At 47.5% G+C, this 21,803-nt stretch overlaps 1 protein-coding gene across 4 annotated transcripts in view; it reads right to left on the bottom strand.

Annotated features, from left to right (window-relative positions):
• NUP58 (nucleoporin 58) overlaps positions 1-19,398 on the bottom strand; it is an 85,972-nt gene extending 66,574 nt beyond the window's left edge. Inside the window, exons 1-2 of one of the 4 annotated variants that reach the window (XM_056561776.1) lie at positions 19,106-19,398; positions 8,872-8,945 (exon numbers count right to left, since the gene is read on the bottom strand). In XM_056561776.1, coding sequence (XP_056417751.1) covers positions 8,872-8,945; positions 19,106-19,212 — 181 coding nt within the window. In that variant the 5' untranslated portion in view covers positions 19,213-19,398. Of the gene's footprint in view, positions 1-8,871; positions 8,946-18,907; positions 19,065-19,105 lie in introns of those variants that run through there. The other 3 variants (XM_056561779.1, XM_056561778.1, XM_056561777.1) reach the window with 3 other exon arrangements.
• Between the last annotated feature and the right edge of the window lie 2,405 nt (positions 19,399-21,803).

Genomic DNA, 21,803 nt, shown 5'->3' with positions numbered 1-21,803 from the left:
AAATGGAGGATAACGCAGATAACGTAATGGGTACATGCATACAGGAAACAATGGCTAAAGTTACTGTGCCTTGGAGGCGCGTCCTTGGTGTTTTAGCACTTAGCGGTCATCTGTTAGTTGTATTTAACATTTGCTACACTTGCTTTGATGACTTAAATGTATATGTCTGCTTGGCAGTTTCTATGCAACAGTATATGTAAGTTATACTAAAAATCTGGTTGGGCTACTTTATATGTTGACTATCGCCCCCCCTTATAGTAAAAGTAAAAACAAGCTCATTTCCTCTTAATGGGGTATTCCAGGAATTATTTTATTTGACTATGATACAGGGGCTGTAAAGTTAGTGTAGTTCATAATATAGTGTCTGTACCTGTGTGTGACGGTTTTCTCACAATTCTTGTGTGATTTTCTCCCCAATATTTATTTTTAACAGCATACAAAATGACTGTTGTCTCAGATTTTTCCCAGGTTGCAATGCGGCCGAGACCTGACTCACTAGTCAGCTGATAACAGGGAGCCTATCTGCTTTAATGGGTGGAGCGATCACTTGGTAGGAGAGAGATCAACTGCAACTAATGCAACAGCTGTAGGCACCCTGATTGAAAACCACAGGTCTTTTGAATGGATGCAGCTCATTTATGTTTCAATGGGTGGGGTGGCTGATGTGTGGGAGGGAGGAAAAGGAGATTTTTTAACACTTACCGTAAAACCTCTCTTTCTCGAAGGATCCATTGGGGGACACAGACCGTGGGTGTATCTTGTTGTCTCTAGGAGGTGTAACACTATGGTAATAAAAAAAGTCAGCTCCTCCCAGCAGGATATACCCGCCTTCAGGCTCTGAGCTAGTCAGTTTAAATTCCAGAGCAATAGGAGCGGACCGACAGGTCAAAGAAAGACCCAAAAACTGTCCGAGAGCCAAAAAGAAAAAACATAACTGAATACACCCTCGGACAGAGAACCAAAGGAAAAAAAAACAAAGAGGGCGGGAGCTGTGTCCCCCAATGGATCCTTCGAGAAAGAGATTTTACGGTAAGTGTTAAAAAATCTCCTTTTCTCTATCGGCTCCATTGGGGGACACAGACCGTGTGACGTACCAAAGCTGTCCCTTGGGTGGGCAGATAAGTAATCAGGCAGACGTCTGGTCCACTGCCGCCTACAACACTTTACGGCCCAGACTAGCATCAGCCGATGCGAAAGTATGAACTCGTAAAAAACCTCGAGAAGTATGCAAAGGCAACCAGGTAGCCGCCTTGCAATCTGCGAGGCCGAGGCTCTTTTCTGGAGAGCCCAGGATGCCCCAACAGAAAGTGTGGAATGAGCCACAACCCTGAAAGAAGGAACCTTCTCCTTACAGCGAAGGCTTCCAAAACAGCAGACCGGATCTACCGAGAATGGTAGCCTTGGAAGCCCTTGCGACGACCTTCCGTAAGAACGGAACGAAAAAGTGATTGAGAGATCAGACCAAACAGCTCGAACTACATCCAGCTTGCGTAGTAAGCGCTCCCTAGAATGAGAAGAAACCGGACAAAAGGACGGGAGGACAATGTCCACATTGAGATGAAAGGCCGAGCCCATCTTAGGTAAAAAGGAAGGATCTGGCCGGAAAGCGACCTTGTCCAGTTGGATAACCAGAAACGGAGAACGGCAGGAAAAAACTGCCAATTCAGACACCCACCGGATGGAGGAGATAGCCACAAGAAACGCCACTTTCCAAGAAAGGAGGCGGAGAGACACCTCTCTAAGGGGCTCAAAGGGTGCACCCTGGAGGGCACTCAGAACTAAATTCAAGTCCCAAGAGGGAGAAGGTGACCGATAAGGAGAACAGCGCGCGCCACTCCTTGCAGGAAGGACCGGACATGAGGATTAGAAGCCAGGGGCCGCTGGAAAAGAACAATAAGGGCCAAAACCCGACCTTTAAGAGAACTGAGAGACAACCCCAGTTCCAGCCCCGACTACAAAAAGGAGAAAAGACAGGGGACCGAGAAGGTCACCGGGGAGAAGTCCTGAGCTTCACACCAACGAAAATAAGACCGCCAAGTACGGTGGCAAGTTCCTGCGGAGGAGGGCTTACGAGCCTTGAGCATGGTGTTGAGTACTCCTGGAATGTGAAATGCTGAAAAGGCCGGAACCTTGTTCTCCGCCCAGGTGAGAATCTTGGTTACCTCGGCCATGACTGCTGAGCTGCGAGTGCCGCCTGTCGATTTATGTACGCCACGGTCGTGGCATTGTCCGACTGAACGCGGACAGGACGGGACTGAAGACGGGCCTCCCAATGAAGAAGACAAAGAAGAATCGCCGTAATTCCAATATGTGTATCGGAAGAAGGGTCTCCTGGGAAGACCAGAGTCCCTGAACCGTCCTATCCCTGAACACGCCGCCCCAGCCCGACAAGCTGGCATCCGTTGTAACAACCTGCCAGTGAAGGGGAAGAAACGACCGCCCCTGGGGAAGAAGGGGGGGAGCGGATCCACCAGAGCAGAGCCTGACGGACAAAGCAAGGGAGAACAATCTGACGATCGAGGGACAGAGGAGACCTGTTCCACGACTTCCATACGAGTGCGGATGGAGACTGATACCCATGTCCGAAGGGAGCGGACCCCCGACCGGAGCGTCAGACGTTTGTCCGGCGGAAGACAATTTCGGCAGAGGCCGTGTCGAATCGAAGACCCAGGAAGGTCAGAGACTGGGTAGGACGGCGGACTGACTCGTCCCGGTTAACCATCCACCCGAAGCGAGTCAGAGTGTGGAGAGTGAAATCCAGATTCTCCAGAGTCTGGGCTCTGGATGGAGCCTTGATGAGAAGGCCGTCCAGATAGGGTATCACGGGATTCCCCTCGACCGAAACAGGCCCATCACTGGCGCAAGGATCTTTGTAAAGACCCGAGGAGCCGAGGCTAGACCGAAGGGGAGGGAAGTGCCCTTCCGGAACCGCAAAGCGGAGGTACCGATGATGGCCTGGGAATATTGGCCCATGGAGGTAGGCATACTTGATGTCCACCGATGAAAGGAACACCACTTGTTCCAGAGATGCCACCACCGAACTGAGGATTCCATTCGGAAGTGGCGGACGAGAAGAAGATGGTAGAGACGCTTGAGGTCTAGGATTGGTCGCACAAAACCGTCCTCCTAGGGGGCCACAAAAAGAATTGAATAGAAACCCCGAAACCGTTCCCCTGGAGGAACAGGAACAATCACCCCCTGGAGAAGCAGGAGGAGGAGACCGGGGGGCTGGAATCGAAAAAAAGCTATGCCTCGGAAGGGAGACAAATTCAATTTGGTAACCTTTGGACACCACGTCCCTGACCCAAAGTCCAGATGTCTCGAAGAAGCAAGAGGCAACCTCCCACCCGAGAAGAAATCGCGGGTGAGGGCCTCACTTCATTGCAAAGTGGGTTTGCGGTTGCCTGATTTGGGCGCAAAACGGCTGGACCGGTTGGAGTCCGACTTCCAAGACGGGCGTGCCCGGAACGAGGGAGCCCTCTTGTCCCGCGAGGGCGCCTGCCCGGACCCTTTGCTGGAGCCAGAGGTCCAAAAGGACCGAGAAAAAGGACCTTCTTTGGGAAGTAGGGCGAGCCTTATTTTGAGGTAACAAGGAACTCTTACCTCCCGTTGCCTCAGAGATAATCTCATCAAGGCGATTGCCAAAAAGACGGGCCCCCGTATAGTTAAGCTCAGTGAGAGACCTTTTGGAAGCGGCATCCGCATTCCAAGATTTAAGTCACATAGAGCGGCGGAGAGCCGCTAGGTGACCCACTGCAAAGGCAGAACAACGGACTGACTGCACGGAAGCTGCGCACAGGAAGTTCCCAGCTTTAGAGCATTGGAGAGCCAGAGCAGATAGATCCTCAGGAGAGGATCCCGCTAAGATACCCTGATGGAGCTTTTGGCACCACTCCTTGGACACCCATGTCGAGGCGAAGATGGGAAGAAGAGAAGAGCAAGCTGCTTCAGAAGCAAACTTCGCTAAGGAGTCTACCTTCTTGTCCGTGGAATCCTTGAAGGCAGCGGCATCTGCCAGAGGCAGTGTAGTCGCCTTAGAGATCCGGGAGATTGGCAGATCCACTGAGGGAGGGGAAACCCCCTTAGCGACAAAGACTTTGTCAAATGGAAAACGTTCTTGAATTGTCTTGATTCCCGGGAACCTCTTGTCTGGATGTTTCCATGCAGATTCCAGAATGTCGTTAAAGTCAGCGTGAGAGCTGAACCTTTGAGGTGCTGGCTTAGCACGATGAAAGGATACTTCTGGATTGGCATCCGAAGATCCTGGGTCCTCTAAGGAAAGGTGTCTCTTATGACTGTCACCAATGAGTTCACCGTTGCAATGGAGTCTTAGCAGTCCTCTGAGTCAGATGCCGGCTCGGAAGCCTCGTCCATCAGGGGAATGAGGATGATTAGAGGCAGTCCTGGAGGGGGGGCGGCTCTGGCGTGGCAGAGCGGCGACTCCGAGAACGTCCTCTGGAGGAGCGACGTTTGATCCCAGATGACGGGGGGGGGGGCGGGACCCACGAGGTGAACGCTCACGCCTATCTGAAGACTCAATGGAAGAGTCAGACGGTGCACCCCTAGTACGCTTGAGGAGCGGGCCCTCCTGCGCAGGGAAAACGCCTTCAAGGCGGACACCACTTCCCGGGAGGCCTCAGCCACCGAAACGGGAGACTTGGGTCAAGTCAGCCATATACTGGGTCAGGGAAGAAACCCAGGCTGGTGGAGCAGCGGAACCCACCGGGACCTAAAGGGCATCAGAGGGTACCAGGGGGTCTGGGGGAGCAGTGGAGCAGGCGGGGCAAGTGGGCTCAGTAGAGCCAGGCATCTTGGCATTACAGTGCTTACAGAGAAAATAAGTCACAGAAGTCCCAGGCTTCTGTTTAGAGGGAGAAACAGCCCTGAGTACGGGCATAATGAGAAAAAAGACTGTGTCCCCTGTCAGCTGCAGAAAGGAGAGCTCGCTCCGTGCAGCTATAGTGAAGGAACAGGCCAGCCAATGGGAAGAGAGGGGCGTGTCCGAAGCCAGGCACTAACTGACCCCTTCTGACTGAAAATTGCGCCCCCGGCGCTGATTAGAGGCTGCATCGCGCCTCTGAGAGCTCCCAGCCCTGTGGGCGGAGCTAATGACCAGCCGAGAAGAACTGTCATGGCGCCCGCTCCTTGTCCCGAGCGCACCTGTCGTCGCATATGCGCTCGGGGGAATAGAGCGGGCGGCCTAACGCCGGCAGAGGCTGCCGGAGTAAGTGAAACTAAGCCGGTGCCGAGAACGCCTGGCCCGTACCAGCGCCGTGGCTGTGAGGCGCTGTCTGCATAGTGAAAGTAAAGCCGGCGCTTTGAGCGCCCGGCCCAAAACAGCGCCGCGGCTGACAGCCGCATATAAGGCGCTGAGGACATAGTGCACTAAACACACACACATATAAAGTGAAGTTCCCCACACACACATATAAAGTTAAGTGCCCCATATTTACTGCCCCCTTAGGTGCCACTGCTCCCCCAGAATAAAAATGCAGCCCCTGCATGAGCCAGCTCCATAAGAAAGGTGGGCCAAAAACAGGGGGTCTCCAGAGGTTGCAAGTCCGTACCTATGGAGAAAAGTACTTACCTCAGTCAGAAGAACTTACCTAATGGAGTCTTCAGACAGCTTTAGTTACCTGCATCACGCCTGGCTGCTATGCGCGAGCGAGGCGTGCAGGAAAATAGGGGGACCCGGACCCATGAGGTACCACCCAGGCGCTGACCGTTGGCGAGGGGGGGGGTTAACAGCGCATATACTGTCTGTGCCCCCTTACTCGCAATGGGGAAACAGGGAACCGGAGTCCCCGAGTCCCCACCTGAAAACAGAAAAGAAAAGGGAATAAAAAAAACTAACACGTCCCTATACTAGGAAAACAAAAAACAAAAGACCTGGTCTGGATAGCCTAGACCAGTCCACCTCCTTCAGACACTAAGCTTAAACTGATTAGCTCAGAGCCTGAAGGCAGGTATATCATGCTGGGAGGAGCCGACTTTTTTTTATTACCATAGTGTCACACCTCCTAGAGACAGCAGCATACACCCACGGTCTGTGTCCCCAAATGGAGCCGATAGAGAAAATGAAATTATGGGATTTGTAGGAAAAAGAAGAAGTCAAACAGGAAATACTAGCTTACAAAAAGCTAGCCACAGTGTTGTGGTAATCTCATGACATAGCCATTTAGCCCCAAGACAAGTGCAGATCCTTCCTAAGCATTTCCATTACTGTCTGCCAGGTACGTACTAAAATCACCTTATGATAGATAACCCCTTTAATAGCTAAAGCTACCCTCAATTTACTTCCCTACTAGTTATAGCAGGAGTAAACGTTAAGGGGATTATCAAGGATTTTTTTTTTTATATCACGGCTGATTTATTTTATTTTTTTTTTTAACACAACAGCACCATCCCCGTCCTCAGGTTGTGTGTGGTATTGCAGCTCAGTTGCATTAAAGTGAAAGGAGTCAAGTTGTAATATCACAAACCCAGGTGTTCAGCAGTTTTGTTTTGTTTTTAAAGAAAGTTTTTCTGGATAATCCCTTTAACAACAAGCTTCCCCATACTAGAACCACCTCAGCAGTTCTTAACAGCATGGCTCCCCCTCTCCTCAAGAGTCACACAAAATCTGGTGGGCAAGAGGAAAAACTTGGTCATCAAGCAGGATTTTTAAGGGGATATTCACACTGAGTAATTAGCACGGAATTCCGCACACTGAATTGCGAGCCAGAATTCAGCAGTGTGAACTCCTAACATTACATAGTTACATAGTTACATAGTTAGTATGGTTGAAAAAAGACATACGTCCATCAAGTCCAACCAGGGGATTGAAGGGAAGGATGTAAGGGGATAAGGGAAAGGGATGTAGTTTTATAATTCTGCATAAGCATTAATGTTATTTTGTTCCAGGAATGTATCTAACCCTGCTTTAAAGCTGTTAATTGTTCCTGCTGTGACCAGTTCCTGAGGTAGACCGTTCCATAAATTCACAGTCCTCACGGTAAAGAAGGCGTGCCGCCCCTTTAGACTAAACCTTTTCTTCTCCAGACGGAGGGAGTGCCCCCTCGTCCTTTGGGGGGGTTTAACCTGGAACAGTTTTTCTCCATATTTTTTGTATGGGCCATTTATATACTTATATACGTTTATCATATCCCCCCTTAAACGTCTCTTCTCAAGACTAAACAATTGTAACTCCTTTAATCGCTCCTCATAGCTAAGATGTTCCATGCCCCATATTAGTTTAGTCGCGCGTCTCTGCACCCTTTCCAACTCCGCAGTGTCCCTTTTATGAACAGGCGACCAAAACTGAACAGCATATTCCAGGTGAGGCCGTACCAATGCTTTATAAAGGGGGAGTATTATGTCCCTGTCCCTCGAGTCCATGCCTCTTTTTATACATGACAATATCCTGCCGGCTTTGGAAGCAGCAGCCTGACATTGCATGCTATTCTGTAGTCTGTGATCTACAAGTACACCCAGATCCTTCTCTACCAGTGACTCTGACAGTTTAATCCCCCCTAAGACATACGACGCATGCAGGTTATTAGTACCCAGATGCATAACTTTACATTTATCCACATTGAACCTCATTTGCCAAGTGGATGCCCAGACACTTAGTCTATCCAAGTCATCTTGTAACTTATACACATCCTCTATAGACTGTACCGTGCTACAAAGCTTGGTGTCATCTGCAAAGATAGAAACAGAGCTGTTAATACCATCCTCTATATCATTGATAAATAAATTAAACAGCAGCGGGCCCAGTACTGAACCTTGGGGTACACCACTAATAACCGGGGACCAATCAGAGTACGAATCATTGACCACCACTCTCTGGGTACGATCCATGAGCCAGTATTCAATCCAGTTACAAACTAAAGTTTCCAAGCCCAAGGACCTTAACTTACCTGTCAGATGTCTGTGAGGGACAGTATCAAACGCTTTGGCAAAATCCAGAAACATTATATCCACAGCCATTCCTCTGTCAAGGCTTCTACTCACCTCTTCATAAAAGCAAATTAGATTGGTTTGACAACTTCTATCCTTAGTAAACCCATGCTGGCTATCACTTATAATACTATTATCCCCTATGTATTCCTGTATGTAATCCCTTATAAGTCCTTCAAACAATTTACCCACAATGCACGTTAGACTTACCGGTCTATAATTGCCTGGCGAAGACCTAGAGCCCTTCTTGAAGATTGGTACCACATTAGCCTTGCGCCAGTCCCTTGGCACAATACCAGACACCAGAGAATCTCTAAATATCATGAACAAGGGTACAGATATTACTGAACTTACCTTGTCTTCTGCGGACCCGTTCACACTGCGGAATTTCCGCGCAAAGAAGGAACATTCTTAGCGCAGAAGTCTGCCAGCACTGCATACCCATCAATGGTGATGACGCAGTGCCGTGTGGCAGCCGTCAGATGGAATCTCTGCTTGTGGAATTCTGCAAGCGGAGATTTGTTCACATTACTCAGTGTGAACATACCCAAAGTCATCATGGTGACTTCTTACATACCAGGGTCACACTGGGTGCATCGGAAACGTATTTCACACTACGGTTGCGTCAACAGCAGTCACAAAGGGGGCTGCTGAGCGCCCTTCCGACTGCGGCCAGTTAGCTCTTTGTGTCCACTTGTATGAGAAGACAAACAAAGCTACAAGACCGCAGCTAGGAGCTCACTCTGCTGTCCCCTCTGTGACTGCCGTCAGCGCTTCTGCATCGAGAAATACGTTGCGGATGTGAAACAATCGCCACTACTCATTTTAGTAAAACGTATGGGGGGGAACCCTTTTTATACCCAACAGAAAATGAATCATTGCTTTTTCTAAGTTAAAAGAAAAATTAAGTGAATAAAAAAAAAATGTCACCTGTATTTGTCAGTCCCAATCCAGTCGCAGGCTTCCCAAAGGCACCAAGACCGAATGATGATGTACCAGTGTTACTGCAAGTAATGAGAAACAATAGGAGCATTAAAAAAAATTACAGATGTGGGTCATGTGACAGATCAGGTTGGCAACAGATTATACAAGATAGATATAATAAAAGGACCTACTTTTTGTAAATATACTTCGGACTATAAAGGCCCAATCACCTTACCTATATCAGAGTGGAATTCTGTAGTGTGAATGAGCCTTAGAGGAAGACCATACGGTTCAAGGGAATACCTTTTAATCATAAGCAAATTGAGGCTGTGTTCACATATTCAGGTTTTTAACTGCAATTATTAAATTCACAGCCAGGAAGAGACCATGAATGGAGAACAATTATAAAGACTAAAACTTCATCTCTTTTCAGATCCATTCCTGGCTTTGTATTCAAGAAATACAAATGAAAAACCTGAATGTGTGAACACAGCCGCATAAAAAGTCACACCTCCTTTACCTTGTATTGGCAGCAAGAACATTCTTATTTCCCTGGGTGGAACTACACTTGTTACACAGTTTAAACAAATGTATCATTCTTCGATGGTGTCAAATCGTTGTACACCCCAAATCCTGCGATCAACAACTACATGCAATCAAACTACTGAGACAATACAATAAAAGCTATGACATCACACGTGTAAGCTTTGATGTAATATACACAGTAAATAGGGATGTCCCGATACCCTTTTAAGACTGAGTACAAGTACAGATTTTTTTTTTTTTTTACTTGCTAATACCAATTACGGGGATAACATGCTGATCAGTGAGAGTCGGACCGCTGGGACTCACCTTCTGAATCTTTCGTCCTCTGCTCTGGTGCAGGTGGATTGATGTCCCTCCACCTGCGTAAGGGCAGAGGTTTTTTTTTATTTTATTTATTTATTTATTTTTTTACCCATGGAGCTGTATTAGGTGTTTGCATATATGTGACTTTTCATGAAGTATTTTTCTGGTACGCAATGTGACCAAAAATAAGCAATTCTGCCAACTGGAATTTTTTTTTTTTTTTTTTTTTTTATGCTTTTCATCATGAAGGATTAGTAAGGCCATATTTAAAAGGGGTACTAAACTGGAAAACATTTTCATTTAAATCAACTGGTGCCAGAAAGTTATACAGATTTGTAAATTACTTCTATTAAAAAAAAAAAAAAAAATCCCAATCCTTCCAGTACTTATCAGCTGCTGTATAATACACAGGAAGGTCTTTTCTTTTTGAATTTCCTTTTGACCACAGTGCTCTGTGCCGACACCTCTGTCCATGTCAGGAACTGCCCTGAGCAGGAGTAAATCCCCATAGCAAACCTCTTTTGCTCTGGACAGTTCCTGATGTGGACAGAGGTGTCAGCAGAGAGCACTGTGGTCAGACAAACCCGGTAGAGGCCTATCACAAACCATCCAAAGGATTGGGGATAAGTTACAGATTGCGATGGGGCCGACTGCTAAGACCCCCGCGATCTCCTAAACTGGCCCCAGCAGTCTGCCAGAAGAGACTGTTCCCACCCTGCAGGAAGCTGCGGCCGACACGTCCCATTCCAGCGTGCAAATGTCCAGTATCAGTCCCGAAACCAGTATACCAGGATATATTAGCAGAGTCACAGAGGCCTTCAAAAGGGCCCTGGCTGTCATGCTAACCAATTATACCCCATGATCATGTTGCAGGAGTGCGAGTGCCATCTCCTGTTCTGGTCCCTTAATGTTAGTCTCTTCTGTCTGCCTTCGAGATGAGAGGTTGGAGCAGGACCTGCCTGCAGCGGGGCCTCCCGTCAAAGCCAGCCTGCTCTCTCCCACATCTACTATATAAGCTGCTACAAAAACTTCCCCATCACTCATGAACAGCAGCTAAATGGTAGGGAATTTCTAATGAAAACCTGTTATTTTGCATTCAGGAAATTGTTTAAAAAGAAAAAAATATATATTGGTGCAAAGGTGTCCATAGAACACTGAACATGTAGTGAGATCTGCAGGTAGCATAATATAAAGCTGGAGGAGCTGAGCAGAATAATGATAGACTAAATCCTTTCCCATAACAAATGTATAACCCCTTAAAGGGAAACTGTCAAGATGTTTTAGCCATATAACCTAACAACAGAATGTGCAATGGGGTTAGAATAGTAATCCAGCATTATAGGTGTGGATAGGACAATGCCCCTCCTATCTCACAGGTCCACAGCGCATGTGCCCTCCATGGTACCTCTGTGCCCGCAGTAGCAACAGCATTACATTGATCTATGTAAGCCACCTAATGATGGCCTAAGATAGGCCCTCCTAATAAAATTACAAATCACCCCCTTTCCCCATTTTCAACTTAAAAAACAAACAAAAAAAAAACATTTGGTACCGAACTATTTCAAACTATTAAATTATGATGTTCCCGATCCTGCACGCAAAAAAATTCCACATGCAAAAATTGCTGATTTTTGGCCAGATCACGTCTCAGAAAAAACATAAAAAGCAATTAAAAAGTCACAGAAAAACTACAGGTTATGGCACAAAAAAAATAAACTAACAGTTCCATAGGTGAAAAAAAAATTAAAAAGTTACAGGGGTCAGAACATGGCATTGCACAAATTTTTGGGGGATTTTTCAAGTTTAAAATATTTTTTTTTTTTACCTTAAAAGGATAGTGGAATATAACATTTTCCCTATCTGAAGGATAAGGAATAAATTATAGATCGTAGGGGGGTCTGACCGCTAAGAGCCCCGCGATCTCTTGTACGAGGCCCAGGCAGTCTGCAGGAAGGGGGCGTTCCATCCCCGCATGACACGGCGGCCAACATGCCCCCTCCATGTATCCCATAGAGATACATGGAGGAAAGAAATACATGGAGGCGTGTCTTCTGCGGTTTCCTGCGGACCCCTATGGATAGGGGATAAGTTATATTCCACTACAGTACGCCGTACGGCATTAGCCAAGTTGGAATCGTACTGACCTATGGAATAAAGATAGCATGTCAGATTTACGGTATTGTAAACCATGACAAAATTGTTGCCAATTCCATATTTTTTTTCAATTTTGCCTTACATGTTTTTTCTGGCTTCATAATACATTATAATAAAATAAAGTATGCGAATGAAAAGAGCAACTTTTACAGCTCCCACAACTAATACAACTTTGTCAGTGGAAAAAAAAAAATTACGGGTCTTAGAATGTGAGTAGCAAAGAAATGTGGGCCGGAAAAAAGAAAAGAAAATGCTGGTCATGAAGGAGTTAACATTACAATTTAATAATTCGGACATTTCCATGCGTAGCAATAGCAAATATGTTGACTTTTTTTTTTTGGGAAAATCACTGCATCTAAAGGGTTAGTGGTGAGCATCAGTGCGATAGCAGCCAGGACCCGTGGTCTATGAAGTAAGTGCAACTCCTGTGCTCGCTTTATAACCGGGAGGAGACTCAGGACGTACCTGTATGTCCTGTGCGCCAAGTAGCAAACAGCCAGGGTTTACAGATAAGCCCTGTGTCTTCTGGGCTTAGGAGTCCAGTGGGCGGTCCTAGTCACTGACTGGAAGCTTTCTTTGCTCACTAGGGATGTAAGAAAAAAAATCGATTCGCGCGATTATCGCGATTTTTCACTTGCCGATACTGAATCGATTCAAAATATGTTTTAATCGATTCTTTTAGGGATGTGGAATTTTTTATCTCCTGACGCCCGGAACAGCATGTCCCGGGCATCAGGAGATACAAGTTCCACATTTGTGGAGCCGGGCAGGCCGGATCTGACGCGGCATCGCTCTGGGTGTATGGAGCGGGCTCCGACTCGTGCCCGCTCCGTACTCTGCGACCCCCGGCTGATTTCAGTAGCCGGTGGCCGCCGCTATTAGCCAGCATGCGGCGATCGCTGCGGCAGGCTATTGACCCCTTAAGGACACATGACGTTCTCATACGTCTCCATTTCCGAGTCCTTAAGGACACATGACGTATGAGAACGTCATGTGTTTTACCGGCCCCCCGCAACCATCTGGAGCGGAGCCGGTGCCCGATGCCTGCTGAAATCGTTCAGCAGGCATCGGGGCATATCGCCCAGGGGGGTCATTATGCCCCCCCCCCCATGTCGGCAATGGCCGCAGATCGCTGGACAATTCAGTCCAGCGATCTGCGGCGGATTCCGGGTCAATCGGGTCTCCAGTGACCCGGAATTATTGGCTCTGACGGCCCCGAACAGCCAGACCCAGCAGGCGTGAGGTGGCACTGGTGCCACCTCACGATCGCCCTGATTCGTCGGCCGGATTACCGGCCGACCAATCAGGGCGCCTGCTGCGGGTGTCACTCCCGCAACCCGCTCCGCCCCTCTTCCGGAGGACGTGAGCGGGTGCGGGACGTGCACCCCGGGTGCTGGGGACCCCGATCCCCGGCGCCCCTGTTGGGATCGGGGCCCCAGGAGCAGCGGCGGCGGCGGTGACGACGAGGGACTGACCTGTGCGGCTGGATCGTTGGAGGTGAGTGACAGCCTCCTGCTGTTGCTTAGCAACAGCTCCCTGCATGCAAAAAGGGCATGCTGGGAGCTGTAGTTATGCAACAGCAGGAGGCAGACCACCACAACTCCCAGCATTCCCTTATGGGCATGCTGGGACTTGTAGTTTTGCAACAGCTGGAGGCACATTCTTTCTATGGAAAAGTGTACCTTCAGCTGTTGTGTAACTACAACTCCCAGCTTGCACAATCAGCTAAAGTGCATGCTGGGAGTTGTAGTGGTGCATCTGGTGGTTGCATAACTACAACTCCCAGCATGTCCGTTGGCTGTCAGTGACTGCTGAGAGTTGTAGTTTTGCAACAGCTGAAGGCACACTGAGTTAAGTAGCAAACCAGTGTGTATCCAGCTGTTGCATAACTACAATCCCCAGCATCCCCAGCCAAAGTAGTATGCCTCCAGCTGTTGCATAACTACAAGACCCAGCATGCCCTTCCGCTGTCCGTACATGCTGGGGGTTGTAGCTTTTGCAACAGCTGAAGGCACACTGGTTGCAAAACACTGAGTTTGTTACCAAACTCGGTGTTTCACAACCAGTGTGCCTCCAGCTGTTGCAAAACTACAACTCCCAGCATGCACTGATAGACCGTACATGCTGGGAGTTGTAGTTTTGCAACAGCTGGATGTCCCCCCCCCCCCCCCAATGTGAATGTACAGGGTACACTCACATGGGCGGAGGATTACAGTAAGTATCCGGCTGCAAGTTTGAGGTGCGGCAAAATTTCTGCCGCAGCTCAAACTGACAGCGAGAAACTACTGTGAACCCCCGCCCATGCGACTGTACCCTAAAAACAGTACACTACCACAAAATAAAATAAAAAGTAAAAAACACTACATATACACATACCCCTACACAGCCCCCCTCCCCTCCCCAATAAAAATGAAAAACGTCTGGTACGCCACTGTTTCCAAAACGGAGCCTCCAGCTGTTGCAAAACAACTACTCCCAGTATTGCCAGATAGCCGTTGACTGTCCAGGCATGCTGGGAGTTTTACAACAGCTGGAGGCACCCTGTTTGGGAATCACTGGCGTAGAATACCCCTATGTCCACCCCTATGCAAGTCCCTAATTTAGGTATCAAATGCGCATGGCGCTCTCACTTTGGAGCCTTGTCGTATTTCAAGGCAACAGTTTAGGGCCACATATGGGGTATCGCCGTACTCGGGAGAAATTGCCTAACAAATTTTGGGGGGTATTTTCTGCTATTACCCTTTTTAAAAATGTAAAATTTTGGGGAAAACAAGCATTTTAGGTAAAAAAATATATATTTTTTTTTACATATGCAAAAGTCGTGAAACACCTGTAGGGTATTAAGGTTCAAACTACCCCTTGTTACGTTCCCCGAGGGGTCTACTTTCCAAAATGTTATGCCATGTGTTTTTTTTTTTGCTGTCCTGGCACCATAGGGGCTTCCTAAATGCGGCATGCCCCCAGAGCAAAATTCGCTTTCAAAAAGCCAAATGTGACTCCTTCTCTTCTGAGACCTGTAGTGCGCCAGCAGAGCACTTTTCATCCCCATGCGAGGTGTTTTCTGTATCGGGAGAAATTGGGCTTCAAATTTTGGGGGGAATTTTATGCTATTACCCTTTTTAAAAATGTAAAATTTTTGGGAAACCAAGCATTTTAGGTAAAAAATATATATATTTTTTTACATATGCAAAAGTCGTGAATCACCTGTGGGGTATTAAGGTTCACTTTACCCCTTGTTACGTTCCCTGAGGGGTCTAGTTTCCAAAATGGTATGCCATGTGTTTTTTTTTTTGCTGTCCTGGCACCATAGGGGCTTCCTAAATGCGGCATGCCCCCCAAAAATCATTTGCAGCTCCTTCCCTTCTGAGCCCTCTACTGCGCCCGCCGAACAATTAACATAGACATATGAGGTATGTGCTTACTCGAGAGAAATTGGGTTTAAATACAAGTAAAAATTTTCTCCTTTTTACCTCTTGCAAAAATTCAAAAATTGGGTCTACAAGAACATGCGAGTGTAAAAAATGAAGATTTTGAATTTTCTCCTTCACTTTGCTGCTATTCCTGTGAAACACCTAAAGGGTTAATACACTTACTGAATGTCATTTTGAATACTTTGGGGGGTGTAGTTTTTATAATGGGGTCTTTTATGGGGTATTTCTAATATGAAGACCCTTCAAATCCACTTCAAACCTGAACTGGTCCCTGAAAAATAGTGAGTTTGAAAATTTTGTGAAAAATCGGAAAATTGCTGCTGAACTTTGAAGCCCTCTGGTGTCTTCCAAAAGTAAAAACGCATAAATTTTATGATGCAAACATAAAGTAGACATATTGTATATGTGAACCCAAAAAAAATATATTTTGAATATCCATTTTCCTTACAAGCAGAGAGCTTCAAAGTTAGAAAAATGCAAAATTTTCATTTTTTTCATCAAATTTGGGGATTTTTCACCAAGAAAGGATGCAAGTTACCACAAAATGTTACCACTATGTTAAAGTAGAATATGTCACGAAAAAACAATCTCGGAATCAGAATGATAACTAAAAGCATTCCAGAGTTATTAATGTTTAAAGTGACAGTGGTCAGAATAGCAAAAAACGCTCCGGTCCTTAAGGTGTAAAATGGCCTGGTCCTCAAGGGGTTAAAGGAGTACTCCGGTGCACACTTTTCTCATTTTATCCTGTCCGAGCTGCAAAATAAAAGAAAATGCACTCTCTCTTACCTGCCAACGAGCCCCCGGAGCTCCGATACAGGTGTTCGGTCCCCGGGCTGTATTCTTCTTACTTCCTGTTAGCCCGGCACGTCACACGGAGCTTCAGCCTATCACCGGCCGCAGCGATGTCCCGCCTCAGCCAGTGATAGGCTGAAGCTCCGTGTGACGTGCCGGGCTAACAGGAAGTAAGAAGAATACAGCCCGGGGACCGAACACCTATACCGGAGCTCCGGGGGCACCTAGGCAGGTAAGAGAAAGTGCATTTTCTTTTATTTTGCAGTCCGGACGGGATAAAATGAGAAAAGTGTGCGCCGAAGTACTAGATCGCCGCTGTCAAAGCTGACAGCGGCGTCTATTGGGATCTATGAATGCTCCCAGGTGGGCGATGTATCGCTATATATCGTGATGTATCGTCACCTAGACGGTATCGCGATTCGAATCGTATCGCCAAATTCTTGCAGATTCACACCCCTATTGCTCACTATGCATCCATTTCCACACATGGTGAGATGCTACTTTTTATAGGTTTATGAGAGTTTTTTGTTTTACATTTTTTATAGCAAAAGGTGGCGATTTGAATGTTTAATATGGTTCATTTTTTTTTAACCTTAAGAACACTGGGGCGGGTGTCACAGGACGGGAAGAGGGTCATAGAAAAACACTGGGGTGGGCCTCACAGGACAGTATATTCAAGAACACTGGGGCGAGCATATCAAGACAGGGGAGGGGATATTCAGAGAAGCCACCACCCATGGAGCCGATGTGTACTCGTACAATGGAGCTGGCCAGGACCACTGTGGTGTCATAAAGGGATGATGTATCTTCTGTAACATGTTAGAGGTTACAGACAACAGGTGAAAACTTGTATACACTAGTCGACTACACTTGGGCCACTGAAATGAATGGGGCACCAAGCCAGTTCAAGCACGGAGTTGCCTGCATCTCATTTTGATATTTTACGGCCATATTCGTGCCTCGGAGGCACAAATCATGGTGTGAACGTGGCCTAAGCAGCTTCAGGAGCACGCTGACGTCCCCGCTGGGTCCTGATGTGAGCTGACTCGGGGAAGCAGCAGTGGTAATGTCAGCATGCTCCTAAAGCTCTGCATGCCGCCCAAACACGGAAGATAACGGGCAAACAGGACTACGCATCGGGGACAGGTAAGTATGGTTATCATCTGTGTCACCCACACTACACACCTGTACCAACAGGTTAGTGTGGGCGAGACTGATGACAGTTTCCCATTAAAAGAAGGGTCACATATTGCGCATCCGCAGTGTATTTCATGCTGAGTGAGCTCTCGGCTGTGTCTGGGTAGCTGTGTGTTTCCCACTATAGGCACAGTACCTGCTCTGCTCGTAGCAGATGCTCACAGAAAAAAAACCACCACTACATGCGGACACACAGGGCCACCCAGCCGCAGCAGGGAGCTCGCTTGTGACCGCCACTGGCACATCTGCAGCTTAAAATAAGCTGCGGATGCACTACATCTAACCCCACCCTAAGGGTGTATTCACATGAACAGTATAACACACATATTTAAAGGAGTACTCCGGGATGTAAAAAAATTGTGTTTCAGACTGCCGGAAGTAAAAATAAATAAAGGGATACATACCTGCTACTGCTCCCCCGGTATCCTGCTCCGGCCTCCGCCGCGATCATCTTTCTGGTTGCCGGCGGTCGGCGAGTCATACTGCCCTCAGCCAGTCACCGGCCGCAGTGCAATCCCGCTTCAGCCGGCGATAGGCTGAAGCGGCAGTGTGACGTTTTCGGTCATGGTACCAGGAAAAAAAAAAAACGGGGCCGAAAACGTCACACTGCCGCTCAGCCTATCGCCGGCCGAGGCGGGACTTCGCCAGGAAGAGGATCACGGCAGAGGCTGGAGTGGGTTACCGAGGCACCGGTATATTTCCCTTTATTTATTTTTTTTACTGCCGGTTGTCGGAAAAACAATTTTTACATCCCAGAGTACTCCTTTAAAGGGTTACTCCGCTCCCCAGCAGCCAGAACATTGAGTTCCGAATGCTGTGTGCGGGCTTCTGTGTTCACGCCCGCCCAATGAAAGTCTATGGGAAGGGGGCGCGACGGCTGTTACGCCCCCTCCCACAGACTTGCATTGAGGGGGAGAGACGTGACGTCACATGACGTGACGTGAAGTCACGAGGGGCGGGCGTGAACACAGAAGCCCGCACACAGCGTTCGGAACTCAATGTTCCGGACGGCTGGGTAGTGGAGTAACCCTTTAATGGGTAGGATTTGAAGCTGCAGATTTCAACGTAAACTAAAGGACTGAACACAGCTTCAAATCTTGCACACCAAATATGTGCAGTATTTAGTACATATGAATAGACCCGTTGGGTGACACACGGTACATCCGCAGCGTATTTTACATTGCGCAAAATTTGCTGTGCAATGGGAAATAAGATGCGTACTCTATGAACAGACACGTGTCTGCTTATAGGAAAATATGCCTATTTCCCGCTGATCATGTTACAGAGGCTCTAACCGAAAACCATGTTTTCCAACCAGTGTGCTTTCAGCTGTTGAAAAACTACAACTCCCATCATGCCCGGACAGCCAAAGGCTGTCTGGGCATGCTGGGAATTGTAGTTTTTCAATAGCTGAAGAGTTTCCCAACCAGGGTGCCTCCAGCTGTTGCAAAACAACAACTCCCAGCATGCCCGGACAGCCGAGTTGAAGTTTTGCAACAGCTGGAGGCACACTGGTTGGGAAAAACTGCTATAAGTAAAAGAGACGCCATTCTTTATACAGGTCTTCCAATCATGATCTGTTACTGGCTTCAAAAAACCTGAAGGTGAGAACACACCCTAAGGATAGGATCATACGTCGCCACCAACAAAGGAGGTCACCGGAAGCTGCCGCAGAACTGCGTACACAGCAGTCAGTGAAGCGCCGGTTTTCATAGTGACAGTTGTGCGCGTGCAATTGCACCGGACAGGTGAGGCAGTAACCATGGAGACGCGGGCGGCAGGAGCAGGGCGCGCGCGCGGTCACAGGGGCTCACCTCGCACCCGCTGTTCCTCCAAAGGAGAATGGCGCCGCCGCGGCTGTTGCCGGATTTAAGGTGGTGGTGGAGGCGCCCGCAGCCCCGAAACTGAAGCCGCCAGACATTTTCTACGTCTTTCCCCCTATTCCGGGCCCCGGAAACCGAAAGCAACACGCGGGGCGGGAGAAACTTGGCGCCGACTGATGACGTAACGGCACAGCTCGCGCATGCTAACCTTACAGGCGGACGTCATCAGCAGAGCGTCGCTGGTGTGTGGTACGCGCAACTCTTGCGAGCGGTGATGACGTCACACCATGTCCGTTTTTTCTAAATAAAGTTTTGTTTGGTGTTTTTTTCTCTCCATCTGACACTGCTGTATCCAGGAGCACTAATGTAGAACTGCGCTAGGGGGTTGGCGGAACTGGCCTTACCCATAATAAGATATGTGTTGACTGAACGCTCCTGGATTTCGAGCGTGCATGTATTCTCAATGAGGAGAGGGGATAAAGGATAAAGACTCCTATGGCAATGGCTTATCTATCCAGAGTACAAAAGGATTACGTTTCAGTGTTTCCCAACACTATGCCTCCAGCTGTTGCAAAACTACAACTCCCAGCATACCCGAACAGCCTTCTGCTGTCTGGGCATGCTGGGAGTTGTAGTTTTGTAACACTCTGCTAGGCTGCTTTCACACTACCGCCATGTTCCTGCATTTTTCTGCTGAAAGAGGTCATGAAAAATAGACAAAATAACTGAACATAACGGATGATCAATGTCTTATTTTCACGGCATTCTGTCAAAAGAAAGGACGTGTTCCATCCGTTATCACCCGTTATTTCATCCATCATGCACCATTATAGTCCATGTCCGTTTTAACCCCTTCTGGTTGTGATGCTGTACTGAGCATGCTTAGCAATAACGGAAGGTGAAAATAATGAGCGTTAACGGATGTTCTTTGTGAACATCAGTCAGCCATAGACTCCAATGTTAACATTTTAACGTCCGTTGTTCCACCATTAATTTTGATGCGACAAAAATTAGTGCATGCACAGTTATTTGCACCGTCAAACGTTAGTCATAATTGGATATAACTGGTGACATGAATGGGATTTTTTGACAGCCATTTATGGACTTTCTGATGGGAGTTCAGGATGGTAATTTTTACAGGAGCATAATGGTAGCGCAAAAGGGGCCATAGACTGTCAACTGATTACGCCATGATTAGCAGGTTCTGCCAACAGCATATATTACGCTGCAGATCCACCGGTGAAGGACCTCTGTATGGTGCCCTTAAATGTGCCTGCTCAGAGCGGCAATATGCCGCTCCGAGCAGACACACTGCGATGTGCGAGTCGCCACGCATGGGCGGTGTACTCGCACACATCGCAGGTGATTCCCCAGCTCAATGAGCTAGGCCGAGAGCTGCCACGATGTGCGAGTATACTGCACATGCGCACGGCGACTCGCACATCGCAGTGTGTCTGCTCGTAGCGGCGTTTTGTCGCTCCGAGAAGGCACATATAAAGGCAGCATATAGAAGGTCCTTCAGCGGCGGATCCGCAGCGAAATACGCTGTGAAAATCCGCACGTCTGAACGTACCCTAAAGGAGTATTCCAAGTTTAACTAACATATCAATTATCAGATTGCAGGGGTCCTTCCCCTAGGACCCCCACCTATGGCTGTAGGAGATTGCTGGAGGTTTTGGGAAACAGTGCCTTAGACTAGAATGAATAGAGTGGTGCCATGCATGCGCAAGTAGCCACTCTGTTCAGAACAATGAGTCAGGGCCCTAGATCGCAGGGGGTCCCAGCAGTTGGACTACACAACATGATGCTAATCCTCTATCCTGTGGGTACAGGATAAGTTATTTTAAAGCTTCACTGTCATTTGGAAAAAACTTTTTACATCATCCAGACACATCGCAAAATTTAGATCGCAGTAGTTCTCAGTCCTTGCAAATTATAACCCTGTGGAGTGCACCACAGCGCTCTTCACTCCTTAGACAGCTGTTCTGCTCAACTTGTTCACTACATTAGAGTCTATGACAGATTAGTTGGGTTTGAAAAATAGCTAGGGAGTGAGGCGAACGCTGTCATGCGCCCTCCATTCATATCTGTGGGAGAATCGGAAATACACAATGCTCGTGTATCTCTGGCTTTCCCATAGGGGTGCATAGAAAACGCTTCTCAAAAGTTTTCCACCGGAGTACCTCTTTAAAAAAAAGAAAAGAGCCGATCGGACCCTTAAAGGGGTATTCCAGGCCCAAACTTTTTTTTATATATCAACTGGCTCCGTAAAGTTAAACAGATTTGTAAATTACTTCGATTTAAAAATCTTAATCCTTCCAATAGTTATTAGCTTTTGAAGTTGAGTTGTTGTTTTCTGTCTAACTGCTCTCTGATGACTCACGTCCCGGGAGCTGTGCAGTTCCTATGGGGATATTCTCCCATCATGTACAGCTCCCGGGACGTGACATCATTATTGAGCAGTTAGACAGAAACTTCAGAAGCTAATAACTATTGGAAGGATTAAGATTTTTTAATAGAAGTAATTTACAAATCTGTTTAACTTTCCGGAGCCAGTTGATATATATAAAAAAAAGGTTTTGCCTGGAATACCCCTTTAACAGGTCAGATGCGAATGGCAATGTGAACGAGGCATTAGTTCTCGCTGCACAAGCCATTTAACTCCCTAGATACCATAGTCAATAGTAAT

This window comes from Hyla sarda, chromosome 2 (assembly GCF_029499605.1).
Source record: "Hyla sarda isolate aHylSar1 chromosome 2, aHylSar1.hap1, whole genome shotgun sequence".
In the NCBI taxonomy this organism is placed as follows: Eukaryota; Metazoa; Chordata; class Amphibia; order Anura; family Hylidae; genus Hyla; species Hyla sarda.
This window is presented reverse-complemented; position numbering and strand designations above follow the sequence as displayed.